Source organism: Botrytis sinoallii (genome assembly GCF_014898435.1).
Source record: "Botrytis sinoallii strain Bc 23 chromosome Unknown BSIN_006, whole genome shotgun sequence".
NCBI classification, from domain to species: domain Eukaryota; kingdom Fungi; phylum Ascomycota; class Leotiomycetes; order Helotiales; family Sclerotiniaceae; genus Botrytis; species Botrytis sinoallii.
Window position 1 is genome coordinate 1,840,266 of NW_024066033.1, and position 15,230 is coordinate 1,855,495.

Sequence of the window (15,230 nt, forward strand, 5' to 3'; positions counted from 1 at the left end):
ACAGAGGTACATTAAAAGGGCCCTCCCTTTCTCTTGCTTGATGCATCGATTCGAATATGCTCCTTCTTCGCTCAAATTAATGTACCAAAACTCCTTTGCAACGCCAGTTCCATGCATATGCATTTCCCAGGGAACCAATCCGTTCTGTCCTTTCCTGGGATATTCTATTAGATAGGAAAGTGAACAGAAATAAAGCAAAAATAGGACGCCATTCCCACGAAGTAAGTACGCCTATGGAGTACCCTTTCTAGGGATTTTATTATCTCGATGAACCGATTCATCTCGTGTAGATAAAACCAAAAAAGAAAAATCCAGCAAACCAAACCAATGATGATGTGATGACATATTTTCGATGGAAACCCACTGAAAAATCATAATGATATGATCATTATACATCGTCTATTCGCGTCGGCTGACTTGGCTAGCACTGGTACGGCTTCTCTCATCTTCTTCCAAAACATCACTGAGACGAGTTGGATGATGATGACGAGGAAAGGACTCCCAGCCTGCACCTGAGCCACCGGCACCATATCCTGATCCTGTGTAATCGACTGGGGCAGCGGGGGCAGAAGTTGGGTTGCCGGCTGTGCTATTTGTTGGACCTTGTCCGTACTCAACGCCGGCCATTGGGATCGGAGGTCCAGTAACTGGAGCACGACCTTGACGGTGTTGACGAGGACTATGCTCATACTCAGCCGTATCATCATCAGAATCGTCATTTGAGTATGGAATTCTGTTTCCAGCAGCGTCAAGAACGTATCTTCCTTGCTCATCAACCTCATATTCCTCGTCACTGTTTGATCCATCATACTGTCCTTCGGTCCTGCCGGTTTGAGTACTTGGACGACCTTCAGGTTGTTGATAGTAAGTACTTGGGGAGGCAGGTTGTACTGCTGGTGCTTGAGATGAAGATGGTCCGGATGTTGTAGCAGCTCCTCGACGCTGACGAACATTGTCAATAAATGGATCAGCTGGTTCTGCACGTTGAGAGCGCTGATATTGTTGGTAAGCTTCATTCGATCCAGCTGGACTCTCGGGATCTGCGAATCGACCTCCTGTGCGCGCACTTCCGCTTCCACTTCCAGAATCAGAAGGACCTCCTTGTCTTGTTGGAGGAAGATCTCGAGCAGCTGTGCTTCCATGACGACTTGGTACACCTTGAATCATTGGAACAACCTGGACACCACCCAACAAGGTTGGCTGACCTTCTCGCAAAGAGATTGTTCGTTCGCGTTCCTCCGTCTCACGACGACCAAGTTCGTCCCATGCTCTACGAGCCTCACTTCTAGCGATCTCCAGCTCTCTCTTCAACTCAGATATTACTTTATCAGAATGATCTTTGCGTCTGGATGCCTCAACAGCGTCCTGAATAGCTTGAGCTCTGGAATTACGCTCATCCTCCAATTGCTTTGCCATAACTGCCAAGTTCTCTGTCGCACGTTCCTCTTGTTCTCTTGTCTCAAAAAACCATCTTTGAAATTTGCGCTCAGAGGAAGCTCGTAAACGTTGTAATTCGACAACAGCATGGAAAAGATTTGCGCCAGCAGCTGATAAATCAGTGTTTTGTCGGGATAACTGCTGTGACAATGGATCGCGATTAATTTCCGAGGAATTCTCTTCGAGTCTGCGAAGCCAAAAACTTGTGAGACCCTCCCAATGTGCAGAGAGAGTCTCCCAGCGCTCGAATGCATGCGGGAACGATGATCGAGTTGGGCCATCACGGCTTGGAACGGTCAAAGGCGGAGGTTGAGCTGGACCGGCTCCAGAAGATAAATTGGGTTGACTTGGAGCAGCCTCGGCGGGTTTTGATTGCGCCATTGGTAATCTGAGAGGTGCAATTTCAGGACCTGTAGGAGTTCTTGATGTTGTTCCACGTCTTTGCATTGGTTGATCGACTGGTCTGATACTTTCCCCGCCACTTGTAGCTCGATCTGCGGCTCTTCGATCTACTCTTTGGGAATTGCTCGAAATTCGAGGTTGTCCTTGCTCTTCGAGTCTTTGTGCTGCAGCGCCAGCAGCAGCTCTTCTCTCTGCTTGACGCATTAATTCTTCCTCGTTTCTTTTTTGTTCGGCAGCCCGGGCTTTTTGTTCCGACGCTTCAGATGCTTTTCGAGCTTCGCGAGCTTGTCTATCTCTCATAATATCTCTGGGACCACGAATGTGGGGCGAACCAGAGGCTACAGGTCTAGCGCCATTGCTAGCCGAGCTCGGGGCTCCTCCTAACATATCTGACATTGAAGCGTTTTCTTCAATATAATCTGGAGTGAATAGATTGGGTTGGCGTAACGCTTCTTCAAGGGTGTAAAGGATGGCACTCGCGGTATGCTTATCGATACGTGGAGGATAGGCGGGACTTTTTTCCGCTTCCGGAGAGGGACTTAATGGATGAGGTTCAGTATCGGGATCGTCTGCGATGTCATGAGTGAAGTCACCTTCACTTGATTGTCGATGGGCGAATTTGATTCGAGGTAAAGGAGAGATTCCAGCTGAAGCTGCTTCAATGTGAGTTCTTCGCAGTGTTCTTCGCTGCTGGCGCTGTTCGGGTTTCGGCGTGTTGAGTTCGTGGGTATCGTGACGGTCGTTAGATATGGGGATGGGTGGGAGCGTCAGCTCTGCTGGATTTCTTGAATTTGGGTGAGAGGAAAACAAGGTGAACGCTGCTCAATAGAATGCCCGAAATGGGATTAAGTAGAGAAGCGTTGCTTGTGTGTAAAAATAGAGAGAAGCTAATAAGATTAGAGGATAGAAGGAGAAAGTATGAGGACTGCTGCTAAATTTATTGATGTTGTTTTGGTTGTAAGTTGTTGGTTGTTGAAGTTGTCGCCTACAAAGAAGGTCGAGATGGGGATGGAGACAAAGTACCTCCGGGGATTTGAAGGGGACGACCAAAAGTGAAAGGCAGAAAAGTGAATTTCAAGAGTCGAAAGATGATAGAAGGTGGTTTTTCGGTGTGAATAAGATATTAAGAGGTTGGACGAATGGTGGGCTATTTTTAAACGAGAGAGGTGGAAAAAGAGGAAGGCTGGGTAAGTTGAATCAAAGCACTTCAACAACCAAGCCAAAACAATAGAGCTAAGAATGAGAATGAATACAAGAAACCAGATCCTTTGGCTTGTTCTGAAATCCAAAGAATTGGTCTTTTTTTACTTGTCGATGTTGATATCGAGAGTGAATTTTGAAAGCTGGACAGCTGGACAGCTTATTACGTATTCGCACAAAGATCTCCAAGATTATAAGCTTGATTGCAAGGATATTTTCTCCCTCGGTATTTGGACGATGAGAGCTCTTGAAGCGCAAATTGAATTATAACTTCGGGACAGTGAAGGAATTGATGGAAATCGGCGAGAAAAGAGAGGACAAGTTAGAGAGTGTATCGATGGGCTTGAAGATATCATGCTCGCACAATGATTGACTCAATTGCAAATTTCGTTTCGAGGGCGGTTAAAGGAAGTACACCGTTCCCGTAGGTGAGTGAACAGTGAAGAATCGAGTACTTTGTACACATGTATGGAGAAGATGTGGGTATCCGTCAATGCGCAACGCAACGCAACTCGGTGGTTTGGTGGAATACTGGTTTCGGTGAAGATGAAAGGACTGGAAATGTGATGTGATGTGTGTATCAATCACATTTGAAAGAAACGGTGTACGTGATTTTGTTGCCGTGTGGTTGATTCAATTGATCTAGTCAATCTCAATTATCAATTAGAATATCGAATATCGAATATCATTGATATAGTCGGATCGGATCTGAGGCTCTAGATATCATTCATGACATAGGACTCTTGGACTCGATTTGATCTTTCAAAGTACAAAGCTCTGATTCATAACATCATTCTGTCAAACCAAGACATTCAGAAGCAAGACAAGATGGATTCTCCCTTGACGTCCAGAAGAGAAATCGTCGTTTTATTTTGCAACTAGACCTTTTTTCCGGATATCGAATGATATCGGCAATTCCGGATGAAAATCCAAGTATGATTCAAGGAGGTTGGAAAAGAAATATATAGATGATGGCGTTGAAGAACTTTCGAGGAAGAATTATGAAACTTGGTTTTGGGACGGGAGCTTTTAGTGCTGTGCTGGCATTGTAGCATAGCATGAGCTGCATGGTTCAAGGGGTTTAGGGATTGGTGGTCCGCTGTCCCCACTCTGAGAAAAAGTGGATGTTTGGGGTACGATGTACGATAGATGTAGATGTAGATGTAGATTTGGAATCGATATTGATATTGATGTTGATGTTGATATTGATATTGACATTAATATTGATATATGATATATGATGTTTAACATCTTGTGAAGAACCTGTCTCTGCTTGAAGAGAAGGCTATACTACCATCCTAAACTACCTTCCCATTTCCTCCAGAAACACTCTTCTTCCCTCCTCCCTCCTCTCCACCCATAAACACAACACCTCTCTCCTCCTAGATCAAACCCCGGATAACTACCCAAGATCCCATCAGATTCCCAGATCAATTTCTCCCTCTTCCACACACGATGTGAGACATATTCAGGTACCCGTCCTCCCACAGACTAGTCTAACCACATAAAAAACAATCATATCACATCACATCACATCAAAGTGCACAACCAAACATTCCAATCAATTTCAACATCAAATTTGATGTGTCCATGTATTTCCATATATTTCCGTTTCCGCTCTCTACTTTCTCTATTTTCCTTTTTCCTCCTCTCTCCCCCTCCTACTCCCCCCTAGAACTAGCCTAGCTACCGACAACAACGCTAAAAGATGTGATATCTAACAACAACCCGCTAAATCTTCACAATATGTTATCCCCCATCCCAAAAATGCAATAAAAAGACACAAAAGATCAAGGAAACGCTGTAGCAGATATGCCAGTCCTCTGATGCCCTTCTCCATATGCTCTCCTTATACGTCTCCATATATGCCCAAACACCAATGATGTACAACCACCATGACTCAGCCTCCCAAACATATGAAAATGAACCCCAAAAAAGAAAATACACAACAGAGATATCTGTGTGGAGTGTTGTACTGAGTAGAGCTTTTACGCTGTAGATATGGTATAACACGCTATTTGGCATACACCATTTGCCTCCTGGCCCATCTTTATCCTTGACCGCTCGCCCATCCGCTAGAGCCCTAAGCCGCACTAGCTGAAGTCTCCTGCTCCTGAGTTTGTACCCTCTTTGACTTGTCCCTCTTCTTGCCCACCACATCTTTCAAAACTAATAACTTTTCCTCCGTAATCCTAATTGCATCTTCTACCTCTCTCTCATCCATCCTTTCACTCCTCAACCTATCCTCTATATCCAACCTCTCCATGGGCATTCTTCCCACTTCTCGTAATCTATCCATTCCCGCCCTCTCCTCTAACCACAGCCAAAGTTCACTTTCCTCTCTTCTCCAAATCTCTTCATATGCTGCGATTCTCTCCGGAGTACCTAGATAGCTCATTCCTATATCTCTGTTCCCGCCACCCCCAATAGGCAATCCGAAACGGAACCAACTTGCTACTAGAAGTCCGACGAGAAGTCCATAGAGTATATTTCCTGTCATCAGTGGTTTTATGATATCGAAAATCGGCTCAAAAATACCACGAATGGGCTCAAAGAGACCCCAGTTAGTTGCTTCTGGTTTAGCCTCAGAAGCGCCATCGGTAACTTTGCTAAGATTGTTTGCCCGCGAGCCTTTGCGACCTTTCTTTTTGCCTTTACCAGGAGCGCCCGGTGCTCCAGAGCGTTTGGTACTGACAGCCGCTTTGAGTGCAGCTATGACATCTTTCGTGTATTGCACTTGACCATCATTCGCGCCCTTTTCAATCGGAGCTGTTTTTAAATCAGTATGACAATACAATATGTGTGAAGATCGCATTGTACTCACTTTTCAGCCAACTCTTACCCGTCCACTCAATTGCACAGTTGACTTGCAATCGAGTACCATTGCCTTCTGACCATGAGAGACAATACCTAGTCTTGGTGCTGAAAACGTTCCCGCTAGGTACATCCGGAGTTACTGTTGATACCGTTACAGAAACTGCCTTCTCAAGATCCATGGCGTCCAGAGTCTCTGTAGAGACACATTTGGTTTGCTTGGGACCAATCGCGCCATTCAAAGGCTTGATATAGGTGTAATTTCGAACCTTGTTCTCCAAGGACAAGGGGATTTTAGCGTTCTCTTCGTAAGTGAGCTCGAGACATTTTTGTTCATTAGTGAGCCAATCTCGCATCCAGGTTATAGATGCGGGTCCAAACATAAGACTATAAACCTTTCCCAGAGGAGCTGGAATGACTTCATCTGCGAGTATTTTCGCGTAATGTGTGTCGCCATCGGAACAAGTTGTTGGGGCATGTGTAGCTGGACCAGGAAAGTCTACTGCGGCTGTTGGACTGGTTTGTTTACCTCCTTCCCCAGCCCCATTGGCCACAACAGCAGCGGACGCCTTTCTACTGACAACCTTTTCACCGGCTTCACTACCCACGACGCTACCATCGGCTTGCGTGAAGCTCATACCGTCTTCATCGTCTTCATCTTCATCGTAGACTTCCCCGCTACCTTCGCTGTCATCCGAGGACTGTGAGATACTACCTGGACGAGAAATAGGAACAGTGCCATCATCTTTCACAGTTTTGTCCCCGCCAGTCCCTTCAAGGGTAACCCCATTCAACGAGCTTCTTAAATTCGGGTGGCCAATCTTCCAAATACCGACTATGAGATCATACGTCGAATCACGACTTGTAAAACTAGCGAAAACATTCTTCGCATGTAATGTTGAAATCATCAAGCCGTTTTTGAATAGCAGTGCTGTGCTTCTCTTTTCCACTGAAATAATCTCGTCGAAGCTCATAACCAATGTTGTCACCCAACCAAAGATATTGCTACTGAAGCATAAGTGACCTTCGGAGACGTATAATCGACCATGGGCAAGAATCTCTCTTTGCAAAGCGCAGCTATAATCTTCGATAAGATAGTCATCGTCGGGTACGCTTCTGAAAAGCGCGTGAAAATCCTTATTTCTCTTCTTGCTTGCCACTGCAAACCCTGTGATCTTGGGGGCCGCCGAACCTGGGCTTCCGATAGATGAATTAGCTGCAGCAATTGCTGCTCCAATTGTTGTACCAGTTGCTGCAGAGCTGCCCCTTTTCCTGTGATTAACGCCGCTTCGTATACTGCCGCTACGTTGGATACCAGATTTCCCTTCAAATACACTTCCATTTGGAGGAGTTCGATCTCCATTCGCGCTTGGTTCGTAGACAGAACGTGGACGTGCAAGAGTATGTAAGTCTTCAAGTTGAGGTGTAGCGACCGCTTCGAGATTTTCTCCAGTCAACATATTTGGGGCAGTGGCAGAACGATTCGCGAAAAAGTGGTCATCCCTAGCGGGATCAGGCCTTCCGCGAACCTCGTCTGGATACTTCGGCATTATTGGAGTATTTCCTTCTTCTGAAATCCCGAATTGGCTCAGACTAAGATCTCCCATGCCCAATGTCTTGACGGCTGGCTCCTTTTCTTCCATAAGATTTTCTGTATCTGTCTTCTCTCCTAATGCTTCGACTTCCGGACTCTCAATCTCCTGTATACCTGGTATTGTGTGTGCACCACTCTTACTCCTCGCCCCCCCTGGGACCGACGTGTTTGTGATACTGTTGCTCAATGTATTTGCAGCGTTCTGAGCTGCAGAGAAAACCGTGGAGAAAAATCCCGATTGATTTTGTCCTGGTGTAATTGCTCCGTTCTCTGGTGTGGGTGTCAGCGGCGCAGATTGGATATTCGATAATTTACTTGGGACTCCTGAAGCAGAACCTGATCGAATTCGTCGATGTGATATCATATTTCCAGAAGGAGAAACTAAAACATTTGCAGCGAACCTGGTAGGGGACTCCGAGCTAGTGACAGAAGTAAATTGCGGTGATCTTGTGTCCGTCGGTGTTGGAGGCGTATTAACAATAACAGGGGCCGGCCTGTTCACAGATGGTGGAGTCTGAGGACGTGGGGTTGTATCGATGGTAGTGAGTTTGCCCTTTTCGATTTGTGGCCTTTCAGGAGATGATGTTGTAGATCGAGACTTACCGGGGGGGAACTGTTTATCAGAAAAGATTGAACCAACTTTCACATTTATGAGACTTCCCCGCCTGGAATCAGCCCCACCGTCCTTTGTATTCAGTGATTGATCAGCCCCGCCCCCTCCAGTCTTGCGTTCTGGACTTGTATTTGTGCTTGACCCGCGTCTTGGTTTGAAGACGTCTTTGAGTCTGCCAACTGGTGAAGATGAGCGTCTTTGAGATCCGTCGATGGGAGCTCGAAGGTTTTGGGTAAGGCTCTTGGAAGCTGACTCGGACGTAGCCAGACTGTCTGTGGAATCTGCGAATGGCTCTCCTTCTGAGTGAGAAAGTAAGGGTCCGATTTGTGGAATTGTCGAAGTATGTATGAGTGGGGACGAGGAAGTAAGATATCCAGTGTGCGAAGGGTGCGTAGTCAATGGTGGAGGTGTTTCGGCGGCCCTATCAAAGCAGCAATTTGAATTAGAAACTTAATTTGCTCCAAGCTAAGATCAGTTCTCCACACGTCAAAGCAAAGATGGATGCTAAAAATAGGTAAAATGTAGTGCGAGATGGATCCGAAATGGATGGAAATCGCAAATCAAGCGACTCGGTGGGCAATGCGATGTCGATGTTGTGATTTTAGAGTACAACTGGGCTGCATGCAAGATTGACGATGATAATGGGGAATAAGCCTGCAATGTTGTGGTTGTGACGCCTGAGATACCCCTAATGGGTCCCCCAAACTTTTTCGCTTTTTAAACCATGTCTCATTGTAATCCCCAAACCTTGAAATAACCGCGCGGGATTGACAGACAATTGTCGGTGAGGGGAGCAAAGGGAAATGAAATAATAAAAGAAAAAGGAGAGCAAGCAATCAAATCCGAACACCTATGGGAAGAGTGGGTGGGTTACTTACGACTCCGTTTCCGAATCATATGTTAACAAACTACTTCCACCAGAAGGGTTTCTGTTGATGGGATTTCTGATATCATTCTCCAGAGTCCCTCGCTCAGCAATATATTTCCCGCGAGCCACTTCTTCTGCCAAACGTTGTTCTGCCTCCTCTCGTTGCAGTCGCTTCTTCTTCTTTTCGAATCCTTTGGGCACAAATTTCTTGAGGCTATTCGACGCATGGCTCTCCTCCTCGGAATCCGAATCTTTCTTGATTTTATCTATCACTTGCTCTAACGAGGCGCGGAAACCATGCGACACATCACTTGCGCCGCTCCTTACTGAATGTGATGTTGAATTTCTATGCCTCCTTCCATTTCGCGATTTCGAAAAGATACCCGTCGATTTGGACGATTCGGAGGCCGTTGGCGAGGTGGGAATGTCGTCCATGGCGGGGGTATCAGCCAGAAATCGGTAAGATTGGGTAATTGGGATCTCCCATGCACGGAGGAAGGGATCGCGGTCGAAAGACAGTCTTTTCGAGATGGAGATATTGATATGCAATGTAGGTTGTATTGTGCGATATGCGAATAATAGGTACGGAGTAAGTGATACGGTAGATTCGGAGGTTGGAATATGTAGATTCAAAGTTCTAGGTCCATGAAATGAATCCCAGATAAGAAGGTATGATGGGTGCAATCACAACCGGCTCGACTGGAACGAGACTTGATTTTGGGATGAAGTAAAGATCATTCATAAAAGTATCGGTACTATGTACTATACTGTACTTTTCAATTCGAAAAACCTGACGTTATGACACGTTAATAGGTATAATGCTTGAATTGAATTGAATGGAATTGAATTTCATACGGTATGGAATAGTACAATGGTTTAAATATACGCACACCAAACAAACGAGGTTAAATTCCAACAAACTTTCAAAGACTTTGTGATTCTCATCATCATTCCTACCTACCCAGGACTTTTAATTGATTGAGTTACATCCGCCATAATCCAGAAAGTTCAATACGCTACCTACCTTGGTAACTACCTTGCTTGCCCCTGCCTACCCAGGTACTTTACTCACTCAACACGAGCTTTCCTTGTGAATTCAGTCTCCTTCTCACGTCATTGGTAGCCGAGCATCCAAGTTATGCAAGGGAAAGAAAGTTACGGGCACCTAGTTGGAGATTTGAGGCTAATTCGATTGACTGTCAAGGCTATTTTGCTCAAATTCATGATAGAGTAGCAGTATCTATCAGGTGGGTAAATCTCAATCTTTGCTGTGTCTTTATAAATAGGTGTACGTGGTAACTAGCACGTACGTTCGACAAGATGCTTTGAACTCCTCTGTCTTCTTTTAGGTACCTACCCGGTATGCATTGAACACCTGAAAATGGCCACTGTGAGATCATTACTTCTATCTAACTACCCACATATCTACCTACATGTCTACCTACATATCTACCTGCCTGAATACATGATTTTCTTGAGTAGAAGAACGTTTCGCCGCATTTGTAAATGATGTAGAATTTACATCTACATTTCCAATAGGGGAGAGTGTTCTAGGTCTGCAGTGCAGTATCTCCCGTCTACGGAGAACTAGCCGAGTCAGGTGGAAAGATAAGCAATGCCGACTACCCCAGACAGCCTAATCTATCCCTATCCGATCCTCACATCCAGCCTTATTCCTCCTCATTCTCCAAACGTCCACCTACACACAAACAATATTGGAATTCATCTTAACTTAACTACGGTCTCTTGAATAGAAGTTGACTGTATGACTTACACAAATTTGGATCCTTGATAACTATGGAGGCTTCCTCATTGGCGTTGGTATAGATATTTCCATCTTACGTTCAGACGTCATGATCACCTCTAACTGATAGCCAATATAGGCCCATGATCATGCTCGCGCTGCAGTCCTCGCGACGCATAGTTCAGATACAACTGTTGCAATAAATGAACATGCCTTAGCTGCAGGAGAATTTGCGAAAGCTGCATCTGGGACAGGAAGCGCAGAAGCTTCTAGGACTTTGAGACTTTTAGAACAACATCATCAGCGACTCTCAGAACTCCTTCGATACCCCACTGAACACCCCGTAACTCCGAACCCGAACGCGAATGAAGCAGAAGTAAAAGCTGTCACGGAGAAACCTGTATCGACATCTGCGGCCGTAGCAGAGTTACGCTCTTCCAAATCAGACCTTGGCCCTCGCACGCGAAATACCTCGGGCTCTCAAACTCCCAGGCGCCTCCCTCCGCGCGAATTGTCTTCATCGATCGCCAGTAATCTAGCTTCTGCAAGAGGCATACGCTCAAGTCATAGTCGCCAGCCACTCTCACCAAGTATATCAGCTTTACAGGCGCCAGGTACTCTTGACGGACGTCGAGAAGGCAGTAAAAAGCCAAACGTTGCATCCATTCCAGAGCACGCCACATTGAAGCCGACTTGGGTACCCCCTCAACATACTCAAACGAAAGCAGATGCTCAAACTTCTACATCAAGAACATCTGCGGTTGCTGAGCCAAAATCATCTCCTGCAACTGCCCAAGATGACGGATTCTCAAAGTTCTACAGTGCATTCAATAGTGTTGTTTATAAGTTATCGGCCCCATTAGCGTTTGCTGGCTTGCCTCTATTCTCAGAGCCTGAACCGTCTGCAAAGTCACCAGAAATATTACCTGCAACCACTCGCAAAAGTAGACCCCGAAGCAGAGAAAGGTTGCCCACGGAGGAGCCTGATCTTACCAAATATATATCCAAGGCCGCTCTCCGTGCATCCGCTCGTGATGGTCATCCAGGCAATGATTCCTTCTACGTAGTTCCCACCACGGGCGGTATGGTGTCATACGCGCAAATTCTCTCCTTTGAAAAGAAAGAACAACGTCGTTTAGCAGCGTCTATGCATGGCATAGACCCACAACTTTTTCCCGATCCAAACGATGAGGATGATTTTGTTGATGCTCGCGAAACGCCCATGCCTAGTTCACCCAGCAAATCGAAAAGCAATCGTCGTATGGCGGGTAAGGAAACAGATATTCGAATCGAAGAACTAGATCTCGAAAATAAAAGTCTTAAAAAATGTATCGACAAACTCAGCCAACGACTCCATGCTTTCGAAATGTCAGCGCAGAATAATGGTATGGCATTACAAGAAAGTATTCGTCTAATGCGACCTGATGATAGGAGTCCAGGCGGCAAATCAACCGATGAAATGGCTCGGAAAGTAATGGAGCTTGAAGAGCAAATGAAGGTCATAAATAAAGAAAATCAAAGACTGTTCCGCGATAATCAAAGGTATCGAGAAACGCTCTTGAGGTATAGGGAGAAATTCGATGCATTGAAGGCTGGGGCAAGGGGTAGAAGGGACAAGGAATTGAGTGTGAAGGAAGTAGAATCGAAAGATGGGAGTGTGAAAGCAGGAAACGGGGCAAATAAATCGGTAGGAAAGGACACCAGGGAAACAGGTGGAGGGAGATTCATGGCGGGATAGGTGACGAAACCCATTTTAACAACGTGTTGCGATATACTCTGGACCTGCTCCGATTCAATAGGTATCAAGCGTTAAGATTGTAAAGCGTCAATAGCTGTCTCGACTTAGGAGACAAACGGGTAAAAAGGAACCGGTAAAAGGTGTATATTTCAAAATCTCTAGCATCAATTTATTTCATCATCTGTCGGTCATTCATCATCCACTAGGGAAGATTACTTATAAACCATTTCATCCCATTCAATCATATCTCAACCCACATCTATCCTGTATCTCACACCTCTATGTAGGCAGGTACTTGTCATATCACAATGATTCAAATTCTCAAATCTTAATATTCGAATTTTATTCTGTATATTGTTTTGTGCGGGTTGTTGTGTTGGTGTGTTGGTGGTGTGTGGTATGTATGAGTATGAGTATGATTGATGAATGATGAGTATGAATGATGAATAATAAATGATGGATTAAAAAGTAAATCGAAACTCATGAGACGAAGACTGAGACTGTGTGTAGAACTCGATCTCAGATAATGTGATGATGCATATATATACCACACACAGCGCAAGGCAACGCAACATGACAAAACAAAAGACATTCATGAAAAAAATCTCTAACTCATTGTTTTTCTTCTCTAAAGAGTATTCCAGTGCCGTGGGCTCTGTTGTATGTATGTATGTATGTATGTATGTATGTATGTATGTACCTAGATATGTATGTACACCCATCACAAATCAAAACAGTGTTGAAACTTCCTCTTTCAATTCTCATACTAGAGTATCTAGGTATACGAAACAGATTCTGAATTCATTTCTGCATTCTTGCATTCTTGCATTTTCACTACACTCCCCCACCCAATCTACAAAAATAACATCTATCCTAAATCCCTCGTGCATCTGAATAGCCCAAAAGAAATCCTCTCTCAACAACCTATTCAGTTCTACTAATTTCCCTCTTTAAAGCCTTCAGCTCATCCCCAATATCTTTTACTCCTCCGTCCCCAGAAGCCCCGCCTTCATCAAAACTCATCCTCCGTCCCCAACCCTCTGGTTTCCTCTTCAAAAATGCACCCACGCTTCCAAGATATCCTTCATGTCTCAGAAACATTGCTTTTTTCTCTCCGTTACTCCAGAATTTGATCGCATAACTCAATGTATTAATCGTTTGTCTATGTCCCCTAATAAAACTACCTCCGAAATATATCGTCGACAAAGAATGTTTTTCCGATTGCAGATATGCAATTTGTCCTATATTGTTAGATATTGCATACAAGAGGGACCGGGATATGTCCCCGTGGGAAAATGGTGGTTCCTCGGCGGAATGGGAAGAGCTAGACGGTTCTTCGCTGTTATTCTGTCCTCCCGAGTCTTCGGCTAATCGTTCGGCTTCTCGTTTCATGCGGAAGACTTTCCCGAAGGAACTTGCGATGGTGCTACTCTTGAGCCCGATTTTGCCATAATCTGTACCGTAAATATCGCCGACTAACATGTCGACTTTGGCATTGTCACCTCTTTCGGCCATTCCGAGCATGTCGTCGAATGTTCGAGCTCCCGTCAAGAGAGATAGTAATCCCCAGAGTGTGCCACCACCCAGAGAGGTTCCGCCAACCCTTTGATATTCTCGTGGTCCGGATACCTTTATCATGGACACACCGCTTCCGATGTTGACGAGTAGATACGGGTAAATATCTGGACTGGGCGAGGTGAAATGCATTGGATCCCTTTCGCTATATGTAAATACTTCCCGGGGGATCTCGGTAATGAAGAAATCGAGACCTGTGGTTTATTTTCCGTTAGCATTGCATAATATCAATAGGACGCCTGCCATAAGGGAGGAGAAAGTACCGATGATCAAACATTCCATCTCATCCTCTCGTATAACATTGACACCCAAAGCTTCCTTAATCTTATCATAAAACTTGTATGCCCCTCCACCAGTTGCCATTACACATAAATCACCAGGTCTCGATCCATTGAGTTTCTGTTGCTTGACCTGCAGCTGTTTCATAAACTCCACACAATCATCTATGCGATCCGTCTCGAAATTCATAAAATTGAGACGACCGCCTGGCTCGCGCGAATGTGCCTCTCTCGAGAAATATACAAGCTTAGCTAAAGAACCTCCGATCTTAAAAACACGTCAGTATATCAATCATCAACCCACAGCTGTGATCCGAGAAAGTGAACTCATACATCTACAGCAATATGGCTGACCACCGCCGTATGGTTCGGCAGCCGAATATCCTGGGTATCGTAATTCCTCTCATTCGTGTTCAATTCCTTTGGCGAAACAGAATCCTGATCAACGATGAATGCGCCCGTCACATTAATCTTCACGCTTCCTGGATGGATAATGGTACTATCAATTTCCGCCGTGTTTGTTCTCGCGCGCATATGCCCGGCGACCGAAGCTTGCGAGGAGGGGTTGGTGGGGTTTTCATTGTTGGAGTTCGAGGTGGAGGGAATGAGATTCTCTTCAGTCCGCGGGATATCCGCAGACATGACGGATTATTGCTGGCTGGAATGCCAGGGAATTCAAGTGATTATACAGACATAAATATAAGATGTTGGAAGAAGAATCTGACATTGATTGACCGGAGTTTGATTGATTGCTATTTTGAAAGAGCCATTGCCGAGCCGAAATACGAAAAGGTTATTTGTTCAGGGGTCTCTCTTATCGATAAGCAATCAAGTGCCGCCGTCAATTTATTTAAGGTTAGTTTTCGGCACTCGAGCTCGAGTGCTTATCTTCCCCTTTTTTGTCTCTCGAATTGTTCGTGGTAATAGGCGACGACTGACTTGGCTTTGTAAGACTCTTACTTCTCAC

The 15,230-nt window shown here is 45.1% G+C and overlaps 4 protein-coding genes across 4 annotated transcripts; 1 reads left to right on the plus strand and 3 right to left on the minus strand.

Moving 5' to 3' along the window:
* Positions 1-399: 399 nt before the first annotated feature.
* Positions 400-2,235, minus strand: EAF02_004301 (uncharacterized protein; the record flags this gene model as incomplete). The annotated part of the gene is made up of 1 exon (XM_038900349.1): positions 400-2,235. One exon carries the CDS (start codon positions 2,233-2,235, stop codon positions 400-402), a length of 1,836 nt encoding a protein of 611 aa, XP_038760056.1.
* A 2,887-nt stretch (positions 2,236-5,122) lies between these two features.
* On the minus strand, positions 5,123-9,363 carry EAF02_004302 (uncharacterized protein; the record flags this gene model as incomplete). Its single annotated transcript, XM_038900350.1, has 3 exons — positions 5,123-5,808; positions 5,864-8,481; positions 8,939-9,363. 3 exons carry the CDS (start codon positions 9,361-9,363, stop codon positions 5,123-5,125), a joined length of 3,729 nt encoding a protein of 1,242 aa, XP_038760057.1.
* Positions 9,364-10,580: 1,217 nt separating this feature from the next.
* EAF02_004303 (uncharacterized protein) lies at positions 10,581-12,764 on the plus strand. The gene is made up of 2 exons (XM_038900351.1): positions 10,581-10,749; positions 10,812-12,764. Exons 1-2 carry the CDS (start codon positions 10,726-10,728, stop codon positions 12,408-12,410), a joined length of 1,623 nt encoding a protein of 540 aa, XP_038760058.1. The 5' UTR covers positions 10,581-10,725; the 3' UTR covers positions 12,411-12,764.
* A 275-nt stretch (positions 12,765-13,039) lies between these two features.
* Positions 13,040-15,020, minus strand: EAF02_004304 (uncharacterized protein). The gene is made up of 3 exons (XM_038900352.1): positions 14,597-15,020; positions 14,249-14,531; positions 13,040-14,179 (listed from the first exon to the last, which is right to left on the minus strand). Exons 1-3 carry the CDS (start codon positions 14,903-14,905, stop codon positions 13,335-13,337), a joined length of 1,437 nt encoding a protein of 478 aa, XP_038760059.1. The 5' UTR covers positions 14,906-15,020; the 3' UTR covers positions 13,040-13,334.
* Between the last annotated feature and the right edge of the window lie 210 nt (positions 15,021-15,230).